Raw genomic sequence first — 25,493 nt, 5'->3', positions numbered from 1 at the left:
TTTCTAGGGCACTAGCAAATGGCATTAATATTATATAGGGAGCAATTTTACAATCTAGAGGGCCCAAATGAGACACTTTACTTTGTTAGGAGCGCAGCGGAGGGCAATATTATGTGGGGCACTTAGAGGAGCTCTGCTTTTGTGGCACACTGTAAGTGCAGTGACACATACGGCAGCAGTGTCTCAGTATTGGGGTATCGGTAGGATGAGGAGATTGTGCAGGTTGGGAATAGATGTGTACTTGCTGGAAAAGTGAGAAGTCAAATGTGTCTTTGTTTTATGCTTTACAGATGACTCAAAGCGGATAGAAGTCGTCATGTCGGTCTGGGTCAGATGGAAAATATGGGAAAAGTGAACGACTCCATCAGAAAGAACGTCACCGTCTATAATTATGACACAATCTCTTACATGTTCTGCAGGACTGGTATCTACCGCTATACGGTCACTGTATAGCAGTAATATCAGTAATGGTCTTTGAATAGAAACTGATATGATGACATGATGGTCATTGGCAGAGGTTACCACTATACTCACAATCAGGGGACCCAATCTCAGTTGTAAACATGGTTCATAGATTAGGGGCCCACCCATATGTTTTGCCATCCCCCATTTTTGTGCAATCCCTAACCACACCTCTGGTTCTTTTACACCCAGATTCACATTTAGAAATCACAGAAAGCAATGTGTTTAACGGCTCATTCAGATGTCAATTATGTTTCTTGTATGCAAAACATTGACCAATTTCCATCAGTATTTTGGATCAGATTTTCATCAGAGTTCCAGTTTTTGCCTTCAGAGTTTTATGAATTTTTCTTGGCAGCAAACCCCCCATCCCCACACCAAAATCTGATGGAAGCTTCGCAGATGGCATCCGAGTGCTATTGGATTTTTTCACAAACCCATAGACTTTCATTGGTGAGTTTGATCCTTGAACCGGAAAAAAATTCAGACATGTCTCCCTGTTTTCGCGCAGAAATGGAAACAGCCCCACAGGCTATAATAGGTATGAGTTCTATCTGTGAAAATCGTGACAAACTGGCTTCTGAATAAGCCTTAGGGAAAAAATTAGATATAAATAAATCCATTATAAGGCCATGAAAGAGCTACTTTTTTACTGTGATTATGTCAGTGAAACCCATCTGAAAACTGCATTCATTTTTACCTTTCCATCACCCAGTTGTAATTTTGCTTTGTGTGATGTATTGTTTTATCACACAGTAAAAATGATGGTTAAATATCACTGCAAATATATTTCTGCAGACAGAACGTTATTGAAAGATGTCAGAAAAGCCATTTTCTTCCGGCATTTACAGTTAGTTTCTGATTACAGCTTTTTGGCGCAGTGGATGATACACTTCTGCAGAATTCTACACTACGTTTTTCGATATCTTACATTAACTCGCAGTGGAGGCCATAGATAAACGCTGAAAATACAGATAAGTGACACAAAACTGTGCCTAACACGTGACATGGGGAGATTATACTGTTTTTCCAGGATGCCGCCAAAATATATAAGGTCCGTTAATCTGTAGTATCACAGCCATCTCCACCTTGTATCAGGAAGATATATCTGCATGCAATAGCATAGCGTGTATTCCCGGCGCTTGGGATAAGGCAAGTATCTTCCCCCCTTTATACTATGGCACTCCCTGAGTCCCTTACAACAGTTGGGTAATAAACTCGTTATACCCTAAGCCCATAGATTGTATTTTAATTAAATAGTTTGCCCTTTGAGTTTGAAACTTTAAAAAATGAAATTTATACATTGGTAGAATATATTTTGGATTTTTTTTAGCTACAGTTTATGTAACTATTTTCTAACCCTAAACCTAGCCCTAACCCTAAATCTAGCCCTAACCCTAAACCTAGCACTAACACTAAACCTAGCCCTAACTCTAAATGTAGCCCTAACCCTAAACCTAGCTCTAACCCAAAATCTAGCCCTAACCCTAAATCTAGCCCTATCCCTAAATCTAGCCCTAACCCTAAACCTAGCACTAACCCTAAACCTAGCCCTAACCCTAAACGTAGCCCCAACTGTCATGAACTAATTTTCTGCTCCACCAGTTGAGAGTTCCCCTTCCGTTCTCCCTCTGGTGGTGACAGGAGGTAGTGTGGTTGGTTTTAGTGGTAGTGATCTGCCACCTGATGAGGAAGATAACGATTGGATCTCTGGAGTATCAGACTGGATATAAGACAGCCGACGCCCTATCCGGGTGCTGGTGATTCAGTCTGCTTCTCAGGTCCTGGACTTCAGCTCTCTTCCAGTCTTCTTAAGTTAAGTTTGTTTTTTGCTAATGTTCACACTTGCTCTTGTTGGTCAATTCAGTTTTTTGTGTAATCAGCCTGCCCCTGCTGGGGCTATGCTGAAATTCCACTCCTATTAATCAGTATTTGCCAATCTGCTTTTTGTTCCTTATTAGATTGGCCTCTTTTTTTCTCTGTCTCAGAATGTTTCAGAGTGCTGATATAGGTTTAGAAGTCTAGTGACTTCAGGGTTAATTTTGCTATCAGAAGTGTTGGACAATAATTTTGCAGGGTTTTTTTGGCAGATTGCAGATAGTGTCTTTCCTTTTCTGTCCTTTTTATTTAGCCGGGCCCCATCGTTTGCTAAGCCTATTTTCCTGCCTTTGTTTGTATTTTCATCTTGTTTCACCGTCAATACATGTGGGGGGCTGTCTTCCTTTGGGGTCTGCTCTGGGGCAGTTAGTTTTCCTCTTTTCCTGCTTTAGGCTTATATAGATCTCCGGTTGTGATGAGGCGTCTAGGACCAACGTAGGAACGCTCCACGACTGCTGCTAGTTGTGCTGGTAAGATCAGGGATCTGCAATCTGCATAGTTACCAACTTCTCTGGTTTTCTGAGACTTAGCTTGTTGTCTTTTTTTTCCTCCTCGGTTTCCCATTCATAACACCCAACTCTTAACCTAGCTCTAACCCAAAATCTAGCCCTAACCCAAAATCTATCCCTAACCCTAAACCTAGCACTAACCCTAAATCTAGCCCTAACCCTAAACCTAGCCCTAACCCTGAACCTAGCCCTAAACCAGCTCTAGTTAAAGTTAGAAAAAGTACGAAAAATGTAGAAAAAACAGTAACTGAGGCAGAGCACAGATGTACCTGGAGCGCCCGCCAAGGCAGTGGAGTACTTGGTACCGGGCTGCTTTCTTAAAGGAGCAATGTCACAGCAGCGGTGACCTGGTCCGTGGCCCTGGGCGTCCAATAAAAGGGATGTATTTACAAGGGATTGAAAAATAAAGAGCTTTTGTAATGAGTTTGTGACGCCACCCATGGTATCTGATCAATAGTGACCAGCGCTGCAGTGCAGATCCTCTGGGACAGATGGTGTGATGCAGCAGAGTTGGTAGAGCTCTCCACAGGTAGAGCTTTGTCCCAGGGCAGATGAAAGATGTTGAGGAATAGATGGGGAAGTAGTAGGTAGCAAGAGATGTAGCAGTGCTGAGAAGGTGATGCAGGGAGAATTCAAAGGACACAACAGAGTGCAGTTTCTTTTTCCTTTTACTGTGCTTTGTAGGTACAGTCCAGGACTCAGATTACAGATGGTGCAAGAGTTAGTCAGCCTGGAAGCAATTTGGGAATCTCTCTATGCAGGTGAGTTGTGAGGTCTCCTTTTCTAGCGCTACTCTGAAGTATTGCGGTTCTGAACTCCACTCAAGTTGCTCTTCTGTCCGTTACTTAGAACTCCACTAGCATGACAGGCAGCTGTATCCTTCTTCTCTGGCTCACACGTTGCTGCTGTGTCGTCGAGTCTCAGCTGGGAACAGAGCATTTACAGCCTCTTGTTGCTCCGGTTTCTGCTGTGGTATCATTAGCATCCACACAGCCTCAGACTCCGGCGTCCGGTGTCTGCACTTCAGCTTGGGGACGAACTCTGTTATAGTTCCAATCTCCAGCTCCTTTCCCACATCGTTTCTCTTCCCTGTCCACACTTCAACTAACTAACTTCCTATTCCTGACCACATAGAGCAGCTCCCGTGCAGTTAGGTTCAGAGCTCCCTCTGCTGGCCTGGAGTAGGAACTGTGATGTGTGCTGGAACTACCTGATAAAGAGATCCTTTCACTGCCTCCAGGCAAGACATTACTCTTCTTTAGAGGGAGGTAAGGTCACTGTGGCAATCGTACTCCTGGGGGCGCCACATACCTGACTCCTGGTGTCCTAGAGGGCCTAAAGGCTCCACTGCCATTATGAACTAAGGAAGTTAGGAGACATTTTATATATTTTTCCAAAAACTTCAAGCTGCACCTCTTGTTAACTCAGCAAAACATAGCGCAAAGCTGCCATGAACCACCCTGGATAAGTTTGTATAATAAGTGACTTTCATCACCTCCATTACCGCTGATCACAGATGTTGTGTTTCTTAAGTAAATGAACAGCATATTCACCAACATACAAACCTTGGAAAGCTAAAAGGAAGGAATCATTAAAATATACAAAAATAGGGGTCTGTGGGGAACATGCACAGGTAGATTTACAAGTTGAATTAGCACTAAATGTCATTATTTATTTATTTCACTCATTTATATAGCGCTATTAATTCCACAGCGCTTACAGACATTATTATCACTGTCCCCGATGGGGCTCACAATCTAGAATCCCTATCATTGGAATGTGGGAGGAAACCGGAGAACCAGGAATAAACCCACGCAAACACGGGGAGAACATACAAACTCCTTGCAGATGTTGCCCTTGGTGGGATTTGAACCCAGCGCTGCAAGGCTGCAGTGCTAACCACTGAGTCACCGTGCTGCAACGTGCATTTCTTTGTTATTTTTTTCCCGATACAAAAAAAAATAATTTTCTAATGATTCAATGAAAAAGTGTTTACTCGTCATTTCTGCACTCCTTTCGAGGATCCTTTAATTGAACTGCTGAGCAGAAGATTGTACTTACACAGTGGGGATATATTCTCCAGGGAAGGCATTAGTTGTGTAACTGATGAGCAGACATGTTTTTCCCACCGCTCTGTAAGAGAAAAGCAAAAGCATTAAGTGACTTCTTTACTTCTTTCAATGTTTTTTTTTTTTGCCTTCCCCAGGATCAACAATGCAGAACTAGATGGACATAAGGTCTTCCTTCAGCCTTCAAAACTATGTTACTATGTTACTGTAAGCAAGAATATAATATCTGTTTATTGAAAAATCACAAATGTTGGTCCCGGCACAGGTTTCTCCAGTGGTCTGTAGAGGCTCTGGAAACAATGAATGCACCGTCTGGATGTCAAGATCCCTTGCATTTTAGGGCAGTGACTGAATTGATATAAAAATCCCTGGCTGTCTAGGGCAGAAAATAGTTAATGTCAGGAGCTTTTGAGGCTTAAGACAGTAGACAGGTTCAAGTCAGGATCCATGGTAGCTTGGGGAAGTGAATAGGTCATTGAAAGGGATTCATGTCATCATCAGTGATGGTCTAGGACAGTAAAGGAGTTCAAGTCAGGATCCGTGGTGGTCATAAGGCTGGACACATATGTCAGATATCTGTTGGCCAAACAATGCTTCAGAAGATCGATTGATTAGCAGCCTTCTCAGCCAACTCTCCCATTCACATGACTGGTCACTAGGCTGAGCGCTCCTGTGTTTTCTAGGAGAAAACCGCTGATTGACACGTTGGCCAGTGGCTTATCTCAGGGAGAACAATGCGATCAGCAATCTAAAATTGGACATGCCCAATTGACATCATACACATGAGACCATAGGCCAAACACATCGATATTGGTGTGTTCAGCCAACATTAGGGTACCGTTACACCTAGCGATGCACCAGCGATCCCGACTAGCGATATGACGCAGTCAGGATCGCTGGTGCATCGCTGGGTGGTCGCTAGAGAGCTGCCACTCAGGCAGATCTCACCAGCAACATCGCTGGGGACGGGGATCGCTACTTACCTGTCAGACGCGGCGATCCTGCGTCCTCCCGCCCGGCTCCACACGTCGCTCGTCGTCACAGCAGGAAGCCCAGCAGGAAGCAGACGACGAGAAATGGTCCAGCAGCTTCTCGCGCGATCAGCGATAACCAGCGGGGGAGCCGGTCGGAGGTAAGTATCACATGCAGCGATATCGCTAGCAATATCGCTGCTACGTCACAAAATCGGTGACTTTACAGCGATATTGCTAGCGATATCGCAGTGTGTAACGGGGGCTTTAGTCTAATGTGTATGGGGACCTTGAAGGAAATGAAGGTGTTAATCTCGGAATCTGTGTTGGTCTATGGTGGCATTAAAGAGATTATTGTAGTGTTGAGCATTCCGATACCGCAAGTATCGGGTATCGGCCGATATTAGCGGTATCGGAATTCCGATACTGACTTCCGATACTTTTGTCATATCGGATACCGGAATCGGAATCGGAAGTTCCCATCATGCTATGAGCCTGCTTGCTTTGATTAAGCCAATGAGAATCCTCCGAAGTGTGGGCACATCCTGTTAGGCATGTAGGCATGTTAACTATTGGCATGGCTGTGATTGGCTGCCGAAATGATGTCATGATGCACTATAAAAGCCACCGCAGCCGCCATTTCTGGTTCACTCTGCTGTGAATTCAGTTAGGGACAGGCTGCTGTAGAAGACTGTGAGGGACAGTTAGAAATAGCGATTCCACCAAACATCTAGTGCTTTACCCAGGCTACATAAACCACCACTGTAGCCTTCTTTGCCCTAGCAGCAGTGTTCACAGCTGTCTGCAAGGGCTGTGTGAGTGCAGCTCACGCTGTGGAGTGGGTCCTGCAGCCACGTCAGGTTGTAGGCTGCCCAGCGTTCCTCACTGCTGCCTCATACATCTTTTAATTTTTGAGCTGCATTTTTTACATAATTTCAATCTAGTGTGCTTCCATCCATATCCATATACGTTGGTTGCAAACACTAGTAGTAGACAGCGGAGCCTTTCTGCAGCCTTTCAGTGCTAGTGTCCACTTTGCTGCACTGTTCACGGCTGTCTGAGAGGTCTCTGACTGTGTGTGAGTGCAGCTCACGCTGAGTAGTGTGTCCTGCAGCTACGTCTGGTTGTAGGACGCTCAGCGTGTCACTGCCTCACACATTTTTCTTTTATTGCAGCTCATTTTTTCTTCTATTAGTGTGCATCCATCCGTCTCCATCTACGGTGGTTGCAAACACTATATAGGAGTACACAGCGGAGCCTTTCTGCAGCCTTTCAGTGCTAGTGCCCACTTAGCTGCACTGTTCACGGCTGTCTGAGAGGTCTCTGACTGTGTGTGAGTGCAGCTCATGCAGAGTAGAGTGTCCTGCAGCTACGTCTGGTTGTAGGACGCTCAACGTGCGTCACTGCCTCACACATATTTGTCTTTGAGTGCAGCTCATTTTTTCTTCTCCTATTAGTGTGCATCCATCCGTATACATCAACATTGGTTGGTTGCAAACACTATATAGGAGTAGATAGAGGAGCCTTTTTTTCTGGCTTGTGCCCTGCCGGCGCAGCCAGATTAGTATTACCCAATTTTTTTGGAGCCTCATCTTTTGCATTGTAGGTTACCTGCCTGCATTGTAATAGCTCCAAAAAGTTGGTGATACTATCAGTTTAAATTCTTTGTTCACATACTTTGAGTTGGTTTCCAACAAAGAAACCACAAAAAAAGTTCACCAAACACTACATTTGGAACTTGTGTAGGCCACATCAGCTCCTATTAAAGTGTAGTCCACACACACACACTTCATAAAATTAGTGTTTCTTGTACCTGTAACCAGCTGTTCAGGAATAAGCACACTAAGGCCCCCCTTTGTACTTTTCTGCCTATCTTAAGCAGTCTGGCAAGATGAAGAAGGCAGGGAGTAAGGCGCGTGGGCGTGGGCGTGGAGTTTCAGCAGGGAGAGGACGTGGGGATTCTGCAGGGAGAGGACGTGGGGATTCTGCAGGTAGAGGACGTGGGGATTTTGGGCCTGCTGCGGGCACCAGTGGATCAGCATCCCCCAGTTTTAGCAGGCAACAGTCCTTTATGCGCAGCTTTGTAGGACCTCAACGTACCCCACTGCTGCGGGAGGAACAAATTGAAGCCGTTGTCAGATGGATGGCAGCTAACGCATCGACTTCAATTACTTCCACAGCCTCTCAGGACCAGAGCACCGAAGAGCAACCATCTGTCTCTTCACCACCTGCCAAAGTGCCCAGGCAGTCAGAGAGACATGGACAGGAGCCATCACAGTCTCTACTTCTGTTCTCGGAATCTGTTGGCTTGGAAAGAGGGGGCCAGCCAAGCAGCATTCCTGAATGTGAAGAAGAGGGAGTATGCAGTGATGCGCAACTTCTTTGTCCCTCTGAATCTGAAGAGGCGAGTGGGCCAGTGCCTATGGTCAGCACACCTCAGTACGCATCAGATGATGACGAGACTCAGTTGCCACTTTCTGGTGCGTACGGTGCTGGCGAGACAACCCCGGAGAAGCAGCTGTTTGAAGAGGGGAGGGAAGATGATGAGGTCCTTGACCCATCATGACGTGAGGAACAGGAAGGTGGTGGGAGCAGCTCGGAGGAAGAGATTCCCCTACCGGCCAAAACAGGAGGCAGAGGGAGGGGGAAGACTTGGTTGCCTGTACCCTCCACTTCGGCACCCGTTAGGAGCATTCCTCATTCCAAAGGCAAAACGGGCGCTCCCAAGACTTGCAGTGCGTGGTCCTTTTTTGACACAGTTGCAGATGACATTTGCTTTGTCAAATGCAAGCTGTGTCATCAGATAGTGAAAAGAGGGAGAAATGTCAGCAACCTCAATACCACAAATATGTGGAAACATGTGCGCACCAAGCACGAGTTGGAGTTGCAGAGACACCCTGAAGACGTAGGCCAACGTACAGCACCACCTACCACCTCTTCAGTTCGTGTTGGGGCCTCTTCCTCCAGCTCACACACTGCTGGTTCGGCTTCCTCACAGGATCGCCAAGGAAGAACCTCTGGCACTGTTGTCTGGAGACCCTGTCAGATTCCACCCATAGCAGCACGTTCCCATCCATCACAGCCATCGGTAGCACAGGCATGGGATAAAAGGCGCCCTTACTCGGCAAACCATCCCCGAGCACAGTCTCTGAATGCTGGCATTGCCAAACTTCTGGCAGTTGAAATGCTGTCATTCAGGCTGGTGGACACTGACAACTTCCGGGACTTAATGGCATTGGCAGTCCCCCAATACAACGTGCCCAGCCGCTTTTTTTTCAGCAGGCGAGCCGTCCCTGCCCTGCAGAAACATGTTGAGGGCAAAATAAAACATGCGCTACTAAACGCCGTTAGTAGCAAGGTCCACCTGACCACCGATGCGTGGACCAGTAACCATGGACAGGGACGATACCTTTCCCTCACTGCCCACTGGGTCAATGTTGTGGAGCCGGGTACAGATCTGGAGAGTGGCGCTGTACGTGTTCTTCCAACGCCACGGATTGCAGGACTCCAGTCTGTACACATAGACTCCTCCTCCTACTCAAGTTCCTCAGAAACAGCAGAGCAGGAGCCTGTTACGACCGATATGAGCACAGCCGTGGCCAAACGTCAACAGGCTGTACTCAAATTAATTTCTTTGGGGAATCGAAGCCACACAGCGCAGGAGCTCTGGAATGCTATCAAGCAGGAGAGCGATGTGTGGTTTGGGCCAGCGAATCTCCAGCCGGGCTTGGTAGTGTGTGACAATGGCCGAAATCTGGTGGCTGCTCTTGGCCTAGGCAACCTCACACACATCCCATGTCTGGCACATGTGCTTAACTTGGTCGTGCAGAGCTTTCTGAGGGACTATCCGGATCTTGATGCACTGTTGCACAAGGTCCGCATAGAGTGCGCTCACTTGCGGCGTTCCAGCACGGCAAGATCGCGCCTCGCTGCTCTGCAGCGACGATTTGGCCTTCCGGAACATCGCATCATATGTGACCTACCCACCCGGTGGAATTCAACGTTACATATGTTGGAGCGGTTGTGTGAGCAGCAGGCAGCAGTCATGGAGTACCAGCTGCATCAGGCGCAAACAAGTCGCACTGTGCGCCGTTCACACTTCAGCACCATTGAGTGGGCCTCTATGAAGGACATCTGCCTGGTTTTGCGTGCCTTCGATGAATCCACGCGGATGGCGAGTGCAGATGATGCACTAGTCAGCATGACTGTCCCCCTTATCTGCCTGCTTCAACAAACACTGCAAGCACTAAGGGATGAGGTTTCGGAAGAGGTGGAGGATGAGGAGTCCCAAATGCCATCTTCTTCTGGACAGTCTGCGCTACGTGTTTCCTCACAAAGGCCTAGGCAGGGGACACTTTGTGAGGAGGATGAGGAGGAGTCGATGGAGGAGGAAGACATCTCTCCAGAGGAGGGAGGTACACAAACCTCTACTCAGTATGTACAGCGAGGGTGAGGTGATGCAGAGCAGGCCGAGGTCACGCCTCAAACAGGGGACAGCGGTTCTATGGCAGTTGGGAGTCTGCAGCACATGGTTGATTTCATGCTGCAGTGCCTGAGAAACGACCGCCGCATCGCCCACATTCTCGTCTCGGCTGATTATTGGGTGTACACCCTCCTAGATCCTCGCTACCGGGACAGCGTACAAAGGCTCATACCAATGTTGAACCGGGAGCGTAAACTGCGGGAGTACGAAGAGTCACTGGTGCAGTCCATAATGTTTTCCATTCCACCCGACAGCATTGTTGCAAGTGCTTTACAAAGCAGCTCTGTGCGTCGAGGCAGTGGAGGAAACTCTGCACAAAGAGGGAGCAGAGGCAGCGCCGCAGCACAAGGCAAGACCACTATGGCCCAAATGTGGCAAAGTTTTGTGTGTCCACCACAATTGTCTACACCATCAGCGACGCCTCAAGTCAGCAGGAGGCAACGCTTCCGTCAGATGGTGTCAGACTACATGTCTTGCCCTGTCACTGTACTCCCAGATGGCTCTTCCCCCTTCAAGTTTTGGGTCTCTAAGCTGGATACATTGCCAGAGCTTAGCCAGTATGCATTGGAGGTGCTGGCTTGCCCTGCTGCCCGTGTATTATCGGAACGTGTCTTTAGTGCCGCAGGTGGTGTACTAACAGACCGTCGCACGCGACTATCTTCCGATAATGTTGACCGGCTGACTTTTCTGAAAATGAACAAGGCCTGGATCTCCAAAGACTTTGCCATTCCTCTTACAGACTAAATTAGTGGTTGGCAACTGTATCCAGGTCTGCTGGTGTGTTCATTTTTCTACCACCTGAACTATAATCCCTGTGCTTCAACACAGCCAGTTGTCGCTCAGATGTGTCGTCTGCACAAAGAAACACACTAGCTCCTGTGTTAGTGGGGTTCAGTAACGCCAGCTGATCCCCTGCTGTGTGGATGGCAAAGTCACCAGCTCCATTAACATTCAAACCACTACTGATTTTTAACCGTGCCCAACTTAGGTCTCTGGCTCCACTGTCTCTACTATTTCCCCTGGCCTCCAACCCCGCCATCTACATCTCTGAAGTGGCGTCAGCACAATCTACACTTGTTCCTGTGTTCCTGTGGCTCAGTCCCATCAGTTTATCCCCTGACGTGTGTCCGGCAAGGTCTCCTGCTCTGTCCACATTCCCATAACCAGTAGTGGGAATGAGGACAGAGCTGGCGAACTTGCCGGACAAACATCAGGGGATCAACTGACGGGACTGAGCACCAGTAACACAGGAACAAGTGTAGATTGTGCTGACGCCACTTCAGAGATGTAGCTGGCGGGGTTGGAGGCCAGGGTAAATAGTAGAGACAGTGGAGCCAGAGGCCTAAGTGGAGCATGGTTAGAATCAGTAGTAGTCAACAACCTCCATAAAAACCGCTCCCCATTGGCCTCTGCATGCGGCATGCGTAATCCTGGGCTCCAACAGTGTCAGCTGGTGTTCAGAAGTGTCGTCTCCACAGAGCCAAACACATTCGTTCAAGTGTTAGTGGGGTTCAGCACTGCCAGCTGTTCCCCTGCTGTGGAGATGGCAAGTCTCCTGCTGCCTTCACCTGCCAAAAGCAACAGGCCCCAGCCTGCTCCTCGCCTAATCCTGGGCTCCAACAGCGTCAGTTGGTGTTCAGAAGTGTCGTCTCCACAGAGCCAAACACATTCGTTCAAGTGTTAGTGGGGTTCAGCACTGCCAGCTGTTCCCCTGCTGTGGAGATGGCAAGTCTCCTGCTGCCTACACCTGCCAAAATCCAGTAGGCCCCAGCCTGCTCCTCGCCTAATCCTGGGCTCCAACAGCGTCAGTTGGTGTTCAGAAGTGTCATCTCCACAGAGCCAAACACATTCGTTCAAGTGTTAGTGGGGTTCAGCACTGCCAGCTGTTCCCCTGCTGTGGAGATGGCAGTCTCTCCTGCTGTCTCCGCATTCCAAAGACAGTAGGCCTCTGCCGACACCCTTCTATTTCCTGGGCTTCAACACAGCCAGTTGTAGCTCGGAAGTGCCGTCCACACGGAAAGAGACACTTGCTCCCGTGTCTCAGTGGGGTTCAGTAACGTCAGCTGATCCCCTGCTGTGTGGATGGCAGTCTCTCCTGCTGTCTCCACATTCAAAATACAGTAGACCTCTGCCTACACCCTCCTATTTCCTGGGCTTCAACACAGCCAGTTGTAGCTCGGAAGTGCCGTCCACACGGAAAGAGACACTTGCTCCCGTGTCTCAGTGGGGTTCAGTAACGTCAGCTGATCCCCTGCTGTGTGGATGGCAGTCTCTCCTGCTGTCACCACATTCCAAATACAGTAGGCCTCTGCCTACACTCTCCTATTTCCTGGGCTTCAACACAGCCAGTTGTAGCTCGGAAGTGCCGTCCACACGGAAAGAGACACTTGCTCCCGTTTCTCAGTGGGGTTCAGTAACGTCAGCTGATCCCCTGCTGTGTGGATGGCAGTCTCTCCTGCTGTCACCACATTCCAAATACAGTAGGCCTCTGCCTACACCCTCCTATTTCCTGGGCTTCAACACAGCCAGTTGTAACTCGGAAGTGCCGTCCACACGGAAAGAGACACTTGCTCCCGTGTCTCAGTGGGGTTCAGTAACGTCAGCTGATCCCCTGCTGTGTGGATGGCAGTCTCTCCTGCTGTCTCCGCATTCCAAAGACAGTAGGCCTCTACCTACACCCTCCTATTTCCTGGGCTTCAACACAGCCAGTTGTAGCTCGGAAGTGCCGTCCACACGGAAAGAGACACTTGCTCCCGTGTCTCAGTGGGGTTCAGTAACGTCAGCTGATCCACTGCTGTGTGGATGGCAGTCTCTCCTGCTGTCTCCACATTCAAAATACAGTAGGCCTCTGCCTACACCCTCCTATTTCCTGGGCTTCAACACAGCCAGTTGTAGCTCGGAAGTGCCGTCCACACGGAAAGAGACACTTGCTCCCGTGTCTCAGTGGGGTTCAGTAACGTCAGCTGATCCCCTGCTGTGTGGATGGCAGTCTCTCCTGCTGTCACCACATTCCAAATACAGTAGGCCTCTGCCTACACCCTCCTATTTCCTGGGCTTCAACACAGCCAGTTGTAGCTCGGAAGTGCCGTCCACACGGAAAGAGACACTTGCTCCTGTTTCTCAGTGGGGTTCAGTAACGTCAGCTGATCCCCTGCTGTGTGGATGGCAGTCTCTCCTGCTGTCACCACATTCCAAATACAGTAGGCCTCTGCCTACACCCTCCTATTTCCTGGGCTTCAACACAGCCAGTTGTAACTCGGAAGTGCCGTCCACACGGAAAGAGACACTTGCTCCCGTGTCTCAGTGGGGTTCAGTAACGTCAGCTGATCCCCTGCTGTGTGGATGGCAGTCTCTCCTGCTGTCTCCACATTCAAAATACAGTAGACCTCTGCCTACACCCTCCTATTTCCTGGGCTTCAACACAGCCAGTTGTAGCTCGGAAGTGCCGTCCACACGGAAAGAGACACTTGCTCCCGTGTCTCAGTGGGGTTCAGTAACGTCAGCTGATCCCCTGCTGTGTGGATGGCAGTCTCTCCTGCTGTCACCACATTCCAAATACAGTAGGCCTCTGCCTACACTCTCCTATTTCCTGGGCTTCAACACAGCCAGTGGTAGCTCGGAAGTGCCGTCCACACGGAAAGAGACACTTGCTCCCGTTTCTCAGTGGGGTTCAGTAACGTCAGCTGATCCCCTGCTGTGTGGATGGCAGTCTCTCCTGCTGTCACCACATTCCAAATACAGTAGGCCTCTGCCTACACCCTCCTATTTCCTGGGCTTCAACACAGCCAGTTGTAACTCGGAAGTGCCGTCCACACGGAAAGAGACACTTGCTCCCGTGTCTCAGTGGGGTTCAGTAACGTCAGCTGATCCCCTGCTGTGTGGATGGCAGTCTCTCCTGCTGTCTCCGCATTCCAAAGACAGTAGGCCTCTACCTACACCCTCCTATTTCCTGGGCTTCAACACAGCCAGTTGTAGCTCGGAAGTGCCGTCCACACGGAAAGAGACACTTGCTCCCGTGTCTCAGTGGGGTTCAGTAACGTCAGCTGATCCACTGCTGTGTGGATGGCAGTCTCTCCTGCTGTCTCCACATTCAAAATACAGTAGGCCTCTGCCTACACCCTCCTATTTCCTGGGCTTCAACACAGCCAGTTGTAGCTCGGAAGTGCCGTCCACACGGAAAGAGACACTTGCTCCCGTGTCTCAGTGGGGTTCAGTAACGTCAGCTGATCCCCTGCTGTGTGGATGGCAGTCTCTCCTGCTGTCACCACATTCCAAATACAGTAGGCCTCTGCCTACACCCTCCTATTTCCTGGGCTTCAACACAGCCAGTTGTAGCTCGGAAGTGCCGTCCACACGGAAAGAGACACTTGCTCCTGTTTCTCAGTGGGGTTCAGTAACGTCAGCTGATCCCCTGCTGTGTGGATGGCAGTCTCTCCTGCTGTCACCACATTCCAAATACAGTAGGCCTCTGCCTACACCCTCCTATTTCCTGGGCTTCAACACAGCCAGTTGTAACTCGGAAGTGCCGTCCACACGGAAAGAGACACTTGCTCCCGTGTCTCAGTGGGGTTCAGTAACGTCAGCTGATCCCCTGCTGTGTGGATGGCAGTCTCTCCTGCTGTCACCACATTCCAAATACAGTAGGCCTCTGCCTACACCCTCCTATTTCCTGGGCTTCAACACAGCCAGTTGTAGCTCGGAAGTGCCGTCCACACGGAAAGAGACACTTGCTCCCGTGTCTCAGTGGGGTTCAGTAACGTCAGCTGATCCCCTGCTGTGTGGATGGCAGTCTCTCCTGCTGTCACCACATTCCAAAGACAGTAGGCCTCTGCCTACACCCTCCTATTTCCTGGGCTTCAACACAGCCAGTTGTAGCTCGGAAGTGCCGTCCACACGGAAAGAGACACTTGCTCCCGTGTCTCAGTGGGGTTCAGTAACGTCAGCTGATCCCCTGCTGTGTGGATGGCAGTCTCTCCTGCTGTCACCACATTCCAAAGACAGTAGGCCTCTGCCTACACCCTCCTATTTCCTGGGCTTCAACACAGCCAGTTGTAGCTTGGAAGTGCCGTCCACACGGAAAGAGACACTTGCTCCCGTGTCTCAGTGGGGTTCAGTAACGTCAGCTGATCCCCTGCTGTGTGGATGGCAGTCTCTCCTGCTGTCACCACATTCCAAATACAGTAGGCCTCTGCCTACACCCTCCTATTTCCTGGGCTTCAACACAGCCAGTTGTAGCTCGGAAGTGCCGTCCACACGGAAAGAGACACTTGCTCCCGTGTCTCAGTGGGGTTCAGTAACGTCAGCTGATCCCCTGCTGTGTGGATGGCAAAGTCTCCTGCTGCCTACACAGTCGTACTACTAATGATTTTTAACCGTGCTCCAATTAGGCCTGTGGCTCCACTGTCTCTCGTATTTCCCCTGTCCTCCAACCCTGCCAGTTACAGCTCCGAAGTGGCGTCTGCACAATCCACCTTTGTTCCTGTGTTACAGGTGTTCAGTCCGGTCAGTTAATCCCCTGATGTGTGTCCGGCAATGTCGCCTGCTCTGTCCACATTCCCATAACTATGGGAATGTGGACAGAGCAGGCGACATTGCCGGACACACATCAGGGGATTAACTGACCGGACTGAACACCTGTAACACAGGAACAAGTGTGGATTGTGCAGATGCCACTTCGGAGCTGTAACTGGCGGGGTTGGAGGACAGGGGAAATACGAATATCAGTGAAGCCACAGGCCTAAGTGGAGCTTGGTTAAAATTAGTAGAAGTCTACAACCGATCTTAAAATTTCTTCAATGCAGCCTCAGCCTGCTCCGTGCTTGTCCCTGGGCTTCAACACAGCCAGTTGTTGCTCGGAAGTGCCGTCTTCACAGAGTAAAACACTAGCTCCTGTGTTTGTGGGGTTCAGTAACGTCAGCTGTTCCCCTGCTGTTTTGATGGCAATCTGTCCTGCTGCCTCCCAATTGACAGCACATCAGGCCTCAGCCTGCTAAGTGCTTGTCCCTGGGCTCCAACATCGCCAGTTGCTGCTCATAACTGACTTTGGCACGGGTACTCCCTCCTGCCCAGCTTGGTTCCAGCCCTGCCTGCTGTTTCCGGGAAGTGTCAATGTCAGTTTGCCACCCCAAGTTGCCATGTCGTGTTGCGGTTGGGTTAGCCGAGGCTAGGGTGCCAGCAGATTAGGTGCTTCCTATGTGGACTGCGGGTTCTGGTAAGAAAGGCTTGTTCCGTAGTGCCAGTAGGACAAGCACCCCCTGTAGGACTGTGTGATTCGGTAACTGCGGTCAGCTTGCGGCATGCCAACTTTGCTTTTCAGGGGTAACTTCAGCTGCCCCTCCGGGTTCCAGCACCGTCAGCTGGTTCTCGTCAGAGCCTTTGGCCTAGGTGCCTCCATCTCGGTATCCGAGTTCCGGCAACGTCTGCTGGTCCTTGGTAGTGCTTTGTAGCACAGGTACCTCCTGCTTAGTAACCGGGTTCCAGCACCGTCAGCTGGTCCACGGTTGTGCCATTGGCTCTTATTCCTTCTGCTGCCCCTCCGGGTGCCAGCACTGTCAGCCGGTCCTCGCTATTTCCATTTGCTCTTGCAGCTTATGCTACCCCTCCGGGTTCCAGCACCGTCAGCTGGTTCTCGTCAGAGCCTTTGGCCTAGGTGCCTCCATCTCGGTATCCGAGTTCCGGCAACGTCTGCTGGTCCTTGGTAGTGCTTTGTAGCACAGGTACCTCCTGCTTAGTAACCGGGTTCCAGCACCGTCAGCTGGTCCTCTGTTGTGCCATTGGCTCTTATTCCTTCTGCTGCCCCTCCGGGTGCCAGCACTGTCAGCTGGTCCTCGCTATTTCCATTTGCTCTTGCAGATTATGCTACCCCTCCGGGTTCCAGCACCGTTAGCTGGTTCTCGTCAGATCCTTTGGCCTAGGTGCCTCCATCTCGGTATCCGAGTTCCGGCAACGTCTGCTGGTCCTTGGTAGTGCTTTGTAGCACAGGTACCTCCTGCTTAGTAACCGGGTTCCAGCACCGTCAGCTGGTCCTCGGTAGTGCCATTGGCTCTTGTTCCTTCTGCTGCCCCTACGGGTGCCAGTACCGTCAGCTGGTTCAAGAGGACAAAGAACAGGAAGACAACCACCAAGATGCAGAACAACAAGAGAGAGAAGACAAAGAAGCATAAAAAAACAAAGCAGAAGAACATTAAGCATAAGACTAATACTCTGAGCAAATGATATTATCTTATTTATAAGCAGAAGAAGACTAAGCAGTGTATGGGGGTGAGTCCGTTCCTCCTCGTGGTGCCCCTGGAAAAGGCCTGCTGCTGCAGGCCAAACTGAACACGGACAAATCCTGTTGTAAATCTTTTGTGACAGGCAGAACGGAAGGTGTAAACTTCTAACTTTTCTAGATAACAACTACAGGAATGCCTGACACAAACAAGAATATGATGAAGAAGAATAGGAAGAAGATGAAGAAGTTGAATATGTAGAATAATAATTGTTGAATAAGAAGAATATGAAGAATGTAAGAAAAGGAAGAAGAAGAAGAATGTAAAAAAAGGAAGTAGAAGAATGTAAAAAAAGGAAGAAGAAGAAGAATGTAAAAAAAGGAATAATAATAAGAAGAAGAAGGTAAAAAAAGGAAGAAGAATAAGAAAGAAGAAGAAAGAAGAAAGAAGAAGAAGACATACATGTCTGGCAAAATATAAATGAGGCTAACATAGTCAATATCTTTGTAACTCCTAACGTCTTTAAAAAAAAAGTTTAATTCCTGCTATTCCATTTGATTGGGCTAAACCTCTATGGCTTTAATGTCTCCTCCACCTCCCACAATACATTCTACATTATTCTTAGTTGTTTTTCTTCATGTAGAATTAACCTACAAGGAAAGAAAGGGTTTTTTTTAATTCCGATATTTTGGCCCCATTGACTTGCATTGGTTCCCGGTATCGGAATCGGCGATACCGATACTTTTTTTTAAGATCGGCCGATCCATTACGATCCGATATTTTCAAGTGTCGGCTGGTATCGCTCAACTCTAGTGGTGAGTTCTCCTTCAATAGAAGTCTTCACACAGAGGCTGGACAGACATCTGTCTGGGATGATTTAGTGAATCCTGCTTTGAGCAGGGGGTTGGACTAGATGGCCCAGGAGGTCCCTTCCAACCCTATCATTCTATCATTCTATGATTCTATTACTATTATGTGCGAAGAGTAGAGTTGAGCGATACCGTCCGATACTTCAAAGTATCGGATCGGAATGGATCGGCCGATCTTAAAAAAAAGTATCGGTATCGCCGATTCCGATACCGGAAGTCCCATTCAAGTCTATGGGACTTCCGGTATCGGAATAAGAAAAACCCTGTTTTTGCCTTGTACAGCCTCTCTGGGGTCTGTACGGGCCTTTCGGGGGGCTGTGCCGGCCTGCCAGGGGGTCTGTGCAGGCTCCGGTGGTCTGTGCCGGCCTGCCGGGGGGCTGTGCCGGCCTGCCGGTGGTCTGTGCAGGCTCCGGTGGGCTGTGCCGGCCTGCCGGGGGGCTGTGCGGGCCTGCCGGTGGTCTGTGCAGGCTCCGGTGGGCTGTGCCGGCCTGCCGGGGGGCTGTGCCGGCCTGCCGGGGGGCTGTGCCGGCTCCGGGGGGCTGTGCAGGCATCGTCCGATGGGACTACAAGTCCCATCGGGCGATGCCTGCTACCATGACAGTGATTGACACATTAGCCAATGATGGGACAGTAGTAGTCCCATCATCCGGTTAATGTGTTGAATGTAAAAAAAAAAAAAAAAAAAAAAAAAAATTACATGCTACATACATACAACATGCATACTACATGTAACATACATACTACATATATACTACATGCATACTACATACATGCTACATACTACATGCATGCAACATGCATACTACATATATACTACATGTAACATACATACTACATATATACTACATGCATACTACATACATGCTACATATTACATGCATGCTACATACATACTACATGCATGCTACATACATACTACATACATACTACATGCATGCTACATACATACTACATGCATGCTACATACATACTACATGCATGCTACATACATACTACATGCATGCTACATACATACTACATGCTACATACATACTACATATATACTACATGCATGCAACATACATACTACATATATACTACATGCATACTACATACATGCTACATACTACATGCATGCAACATGCATACTACATATATACTACATGTAACATACATACTACATATATACTACATGCATACTACATACATGCTACATACTACATGCATGCTACATACATACTACATGCATGCTACATACATACTACATACATACTACATGCATGCTACATACATACTACATGCATGCTACATACATACTACATGCATGCTACATACATACTACATGCATGCTACATATATACTACATGCATGCTACATACATACTACATGCTACATACATACTACATATATACTACATGCATGCTACATACATACTACATGCTACATACATACTACATACATACTACATGCATGCTACATACATACTACATGCTACATATATACTACATACATACTACATGAATGCTACATACATACTACATGCATGCTACATACAATACATTCATACAATACATACATAGACATACAGTACATATAACATAGAGTAACATACTTACCAATACTTGTCATATTGTTCCCCGAAGCCATTGTCTTTTACGGAATAAATATTAACATAACAAACCACAAAAATACTCACCCATGATCCGAAGCAGTCCACGAGTGTGTCCCACGACGATCTTGGGTAGAGAACTGCAGCATCAGCTGATGCTGCCGTTCTCTACGGGCTGCAGGAATCCAATGACGGAAGGTAGGTATCCTTCCGCACTGTATTCCTCCGCCACTTAAAAAAAAAGTCCCTAGTCTCACTTTATGCCATTGCTGCGTGGGAATTTCCCACGCAGCAATGGCATAAAGTGAGACTAGGGACTTTTTTTTTTTAAGTGGCAGAGGAATACAGTGCGGAAGGATACCTACCTTCCGTCATTGGATTCCTGCAGCCCGTAGAGAACGGCAGCATCAGCTGATGCTGCAGTTCTCTACCCAAGATCGTCGTGGGACACACTCGTGGACTGCTTCGGATCATGGGTGAGTATTTTTGTGGTTTGTTATGTTAATATTTATTCCGTAAAAGACAATGGCTTCGGGGAACAATGTGACAAGTATTGGTAAGTATGTTACTCTATGTTATATGTACTGTATGTCTATGTATGTATTGTATGTAGCATGCATGTAGTATGTATGTAGTATATATGTGGTATGTATGTAGCATGTAGTATGTATGTAGCATGCATGTAGTATGTATGTAGTATATATGTGGTATGTATGTAGCATGTAGTATGTATGTAGTATGTATGTAGCATGCATGTAGTATGTATGTAGTATGTATGTAGCATGCAGTATGTATGTAGCATGCATGTAGTATATATGTAGTATGTATGTAGCATGTAGTATGTATGTAGCATGCATGTAGTATGTATGTAGTATATATGTAGTATGTATGTAGCATGCAGTATGTATGTAGCATGCATGTAGTATGTATGTAGCATGCATGTAGTATGTATGTAGTATGTATGTGGTATGTATGTAGCATGTAGTATGTATGTAGCATGCATGTAGTATATATGTGTTATGTATGTAGCATGCATGTAGTATGTATGTGGTATGTATGTAGCATGTAGTATGTATGTAGCATGCATGTAGTATATATGTGTTATGTATGTAGCATGCATGTAGTATGTATGTAGTATGTATGTAGTATGTATGTGGTATGTATGTAGCATGTAGCATGCATGTAGTATGTATGTAGTATATATGTGGTATGTATGTAGCATGTAGTATGTATGTAGCATGCATGTAGTATATATGTGTTATGTATGTAGCATGCATGTAGTATGTATGTAGTATGTATGTAGTATGTATGTGGTATGTATGTAGCATGTAGCATGCATGTAGTATGTATGTAGTATATATGTGGTATGTAGCATGTAGTATGTATGTAGCATGCATGTAGTATATATGTGTTATGTATGTAGCATGTAGTATGTATGTAGCATGCATGTAGTATGTATGTGGTATGTATGTAGCATGTAGCATGCATGTAGTATGTATGTAGTATATATGTGGTATGTATGTAGCATGTAGCATGCATGTAGTATGTATGTAGTATATATGTGGTATGTATGTAGCATGTAGTATGTATGTAGCATGCATGTAGTATATATGTGTTATGTATGTAGCATGTAGTATGTATGTAGCATGCATGTAGTATGTATGTAGTATGTATGTGGTATGTATGTAGCATGTAGCATGCATGTAGTATGTATGTAGTATATATGTGGTATGTATGTAGCATGTAGTATGTATGTAGCATGCATGTAGTATATATGTAGTATGTATGTAGCATGTAGTATGTATGTAGCATGCATGTAGTATATATGTAGTATGTATGTAGCATGTAGTATGTATGTAGCATGCATGTAGTATGTATGTAGTATGTATGTAGTATTTTTTTTTTTTTTTTTTTTTTTTACATTTAACACATTAGCCGGATGATGGGACTACTACTGTCCCATCATTGGCTAATGTGTCAATCACTGTCATGGTAGCAGGCATCGCCAGATGGGACTTGTAGTCCCATCGGACGATGCTTGCACAGACCCCCGGACATCAGCACAGCCCCCCGGCAGGCCGGCACAGCCCCCAGGCAGGCCGGCACAGCCCCCCGGCAGGCCAGTACAGACCCCCACAGGGTGCACAGACCACCGGCAGGCCGGCACAGCCCCCGGGCAGGCCGGTACAGACCCCGGGCAGTCCACACAGCCCCCCGGCAGGCCGGCACAGCCCCCCGGCAGGCCGGCAGAGACCCCCGGAAGGCCCGAAATGACGGCGCATCATGATGCGCACACACCGCGCATCATGATGACGTCATTTCGGCTGTCAATCAACTTTGAACTTCCGATTCCGATGCCGACTTCCGTTATTGAAAAAATATCGGAAGTGGGTATCGGAATTCCGATACAGCAAGTATCGGCCGATACCCGATACTTGCGGTATCGGAATGCTCAACACTAGCGAAGAGGTATATGGAAAAAGTATTCAGTATACAGGTACAATGTGGGAGCAAGGGATATTTTACAGGATAAGGCACCATATCTGGCCTTCAGGATTGTGGAAAAGCCGTGTAACATTTGACAGAGGATAACTCCAGATTTAAACTAATTGGTTCTAATACATTTGTGATTTTGCATCATTGACTCTTACAAAATAGAAGAAAAATGACCGTTGTCATGTGTCAGTAAAAAGCAAAATTAATCAAGATCAGACAAGGAAATGTGGAAGATAAGAAAAATATTTATCTTATCTGCTACGAGCATTAAAAAATTCAGTTGGCAAGGCCCATATAGAATGTCCGATCACGGCCGGTAAATAACCACCTCTTACAAACCAATTGGATGTTTCGAGAAGCTGACCGCTCTTTTAAGTGTACAGAACGATTGTTAATAAGATCGTTCTGTAGGCACAGAACATAATGTTATTGGTATCACGTCTCCTGTTAACACAGGACATTGTGTTACCAAGATTAATGATTTTGAAAGTCAACTCACCTGACGAATGAGCGTTTTGCCGACCTGTTTAGAGAATCTGATAATCATGAAACATTCATTCCTAGCAATGTTCCTGATTATCGGCCTGTCTACATGAGCCCTAAGGCACGATAGTCACATGCCTTATACTTTCCTGCTATCCATCTGCTAAATATCTTACAAAGTACGGTAGATAAAAGACAGACACATGTCCAGCAGATTCAACCAAAGGATGGAAAAAGATATAGAGAATGGGTTTTCCCATGAACAAAAGTTCATTTTACTCAATATCTCTTGGAATAATAATAATGTCCACAACTGGATGTGTTTAAATATAATCTTCCTATGCTGAGATAATCTTATAAATGTGCCCCTGCTGTGCACTGTATAATGGCTGTGTCTGACCATACAGGAACATGGTCTGATCATACCACAGCTCCTGTGCAAGGGGTGAAGCAAAAGAGCATACAGACAGGACAGCACTGGATCATAGCTGATTCTTTCAATGATTAAAATAATTGAATTGCTTATTTTTAAACAATGTCTTACTTCAAAGAAAGAATCATTTGCAATCCCCTGCTATCCTGTCTGGATACTCTTTTGCTTTGTCTCATGCCCATGAGCTGAAGAAGAAGATGAAGAAGCAGAAGAAGCTGACAGCAAAACGCGCGTTGGGGAGAGGGGACATTGAACAGATCTCTCCTAGTGTCTTCAAAGAGGTAAATCTTATTTCATGTACGTACTTTCCCATTTTTATTCATCTGACTGCATGGTGTGCCCCAGCACATTACTTCAAGGCTGATTGTATTAACGAGAAAAGGGCTATGAGAGACAGCATAGATATATGGTTTGCGATGAAGGAGCAGCCGCCATCTTGGATATGGGGCCTAATGATCGCCTCATGTCTGAGTTTGGCCTGTCCCAGTGACGCCATTTTGGTCTGAGTTCACAAGAATTACAGGCAGCTAACTGCTCCTACCCCCCCATGACCTGTAAGCATATTGAAGAAAGCTGGATTTAGTGCTCCAATGTTGAATAGCAAGGTCTTTTAGTATGATGATGAGATAAGGCCAAAACAGAACTTCAAAGCTTGAGTAGGAGCCACGCCAGCATGGGGAATGAAGGTGCATGGGGGCTACAATTAGAATATACCTGCCAGCTGGACACAGAAATACACATTCATTGTCTCTCCCAGCCGCTTCGACTCCATCCTAGGATCATGGATTATGAGCACACCTTTCGAGTTACAGACTCATAAAAAATATCTGCGTGACCCTGAGGAAATCGTGCATCTGGCAGTGCGACTCCTGAGTCGGTGAGGGCTCTGGGACCTGAGATATAGAGATTGGCCCTCCACAGTGACCCAATGGGGCCATGTTTGCTCTCCACATGACAGGCAAAACAAACCGCATTCACTGGTACCTCTCGTGTCCTGATCCGATCATCCTGGAGGAAGTTACCCCCTTTCTTAGATATTGGGAATAAGTTCTGCAGGGAGCTAAAGGGTGGAGATTATTAGCCCACCCTCTGACACAGGGGGGAGGAACCCAGCATGCTTAAGAACTGGGAGCACATGGCAGACAGTCTCACTCACACAGAAGAACCAGATGATGATCTAAGAAGGAAAGGGGGACAAACCTGCCAAGGGAGCAGCGGCCCACGCTTGGGTCTGTCCGGCAACTAAGATTCTTGTACCTGTGGACTGCAGAGCTCCCGGCATCTACATGCAACCTACAACCTGGTAAATTGACCTCTAGCTTAATATCTAAGTCTTGTACCATTATTGTTATACTTTACTATGACTGCGAATCCACTGTAATTCTGTTGTATAGCTTACTGTATATTTCTGTAATTATCTAGTGCGCCCTTAAGGCAATTAAACCATAAAATTAATCTTGGGCTGATGCTTTTACTCTGATTACGGATCTTAGAATACCCAGCGGGTAACAGGACATCCTCTCCGGCGGCCATTTGCTCTAGGTGCAGTTCCCTTACTGACCTGAGAGACAAAGGGGGTGCCTGAGAGCTGTGCCTGTGTAGTTACGTCACATTGGTGACTTGGGAGGAACCGGTCTTTCCTCCACATTGGTGGCAACGGTGGGATCAGAGTAATGGTGTGCGTGGGACCCCTACTCCCAGACACTAACGACTACCAATGGTAACTTTCACTGCTGGGGTCTTAAGGTCAGCCCAGCACTAGACGATCAGAGAGTAAATATAATAAGTTGTGTGCAAGGTCAGGGTTGCAGCTGTGTCAGTAACCAGAGATTCCCAAGATAGCGGAAAGCACCAGGAGTAAGACAAAGGGGGAGACCAATGCTATGGTCTATGAGGAGGTGGTGGAGGACAATACCAATGAAGGCGAGGGGGAGCTCCGCCAGGGTTCCTCAAGGAGCCAGACCCCCGTGCTCAGTCCCGCAGTGGACTGTCCACCACCTGCCCACCCCAGCCTGTCCAGATCGGAGGCCCTTTTCCAAGT

General features: G+C 47.4%; 1 protein-coding gene across 1 annotated transcript in view; it reads right to left on the bottom strand.

The window, feature by feature from the left end:
* Window positions 1-25,493, bottom strand: part of RAC2 (Rac family small GTPase 2) — a 152,500-nt gene that overhangs the window by 73,628 nt on the left and 53,379 nt on the right. Inside the window, exon 2 of the mRNA XM_073574341.1 lies at window positions 4,911-4,982. Coding sequence (XP_073430442.1) covers window positions 4,911-4,982 — 72 coding nt within the window. The remainder of the gene's footprint in view (window positions 1-4,910; window positions 4,983-25,493) is intronic.

The sequence above is a fragment of the Dendrobates tinctorius genome, unplaced genomic scaffold, assembly GCF_039654945.1.
Source record: "Dendrobates tinctorius isolate UK_male_01 unplaced genomic scaffold, ASM3965494v1 ptg000038l, whole genome shotgun sequence".
NCBI classification, from domain to species: Eukaryota; Metazoa; Chordata; class Amphibia; order Anura; family Dendrobatidae; genus Dendrobates; species Dendrobates tinctorius.
This window is presented reverse-complemented; position numbering and strand designations above follow the sequence as displayed.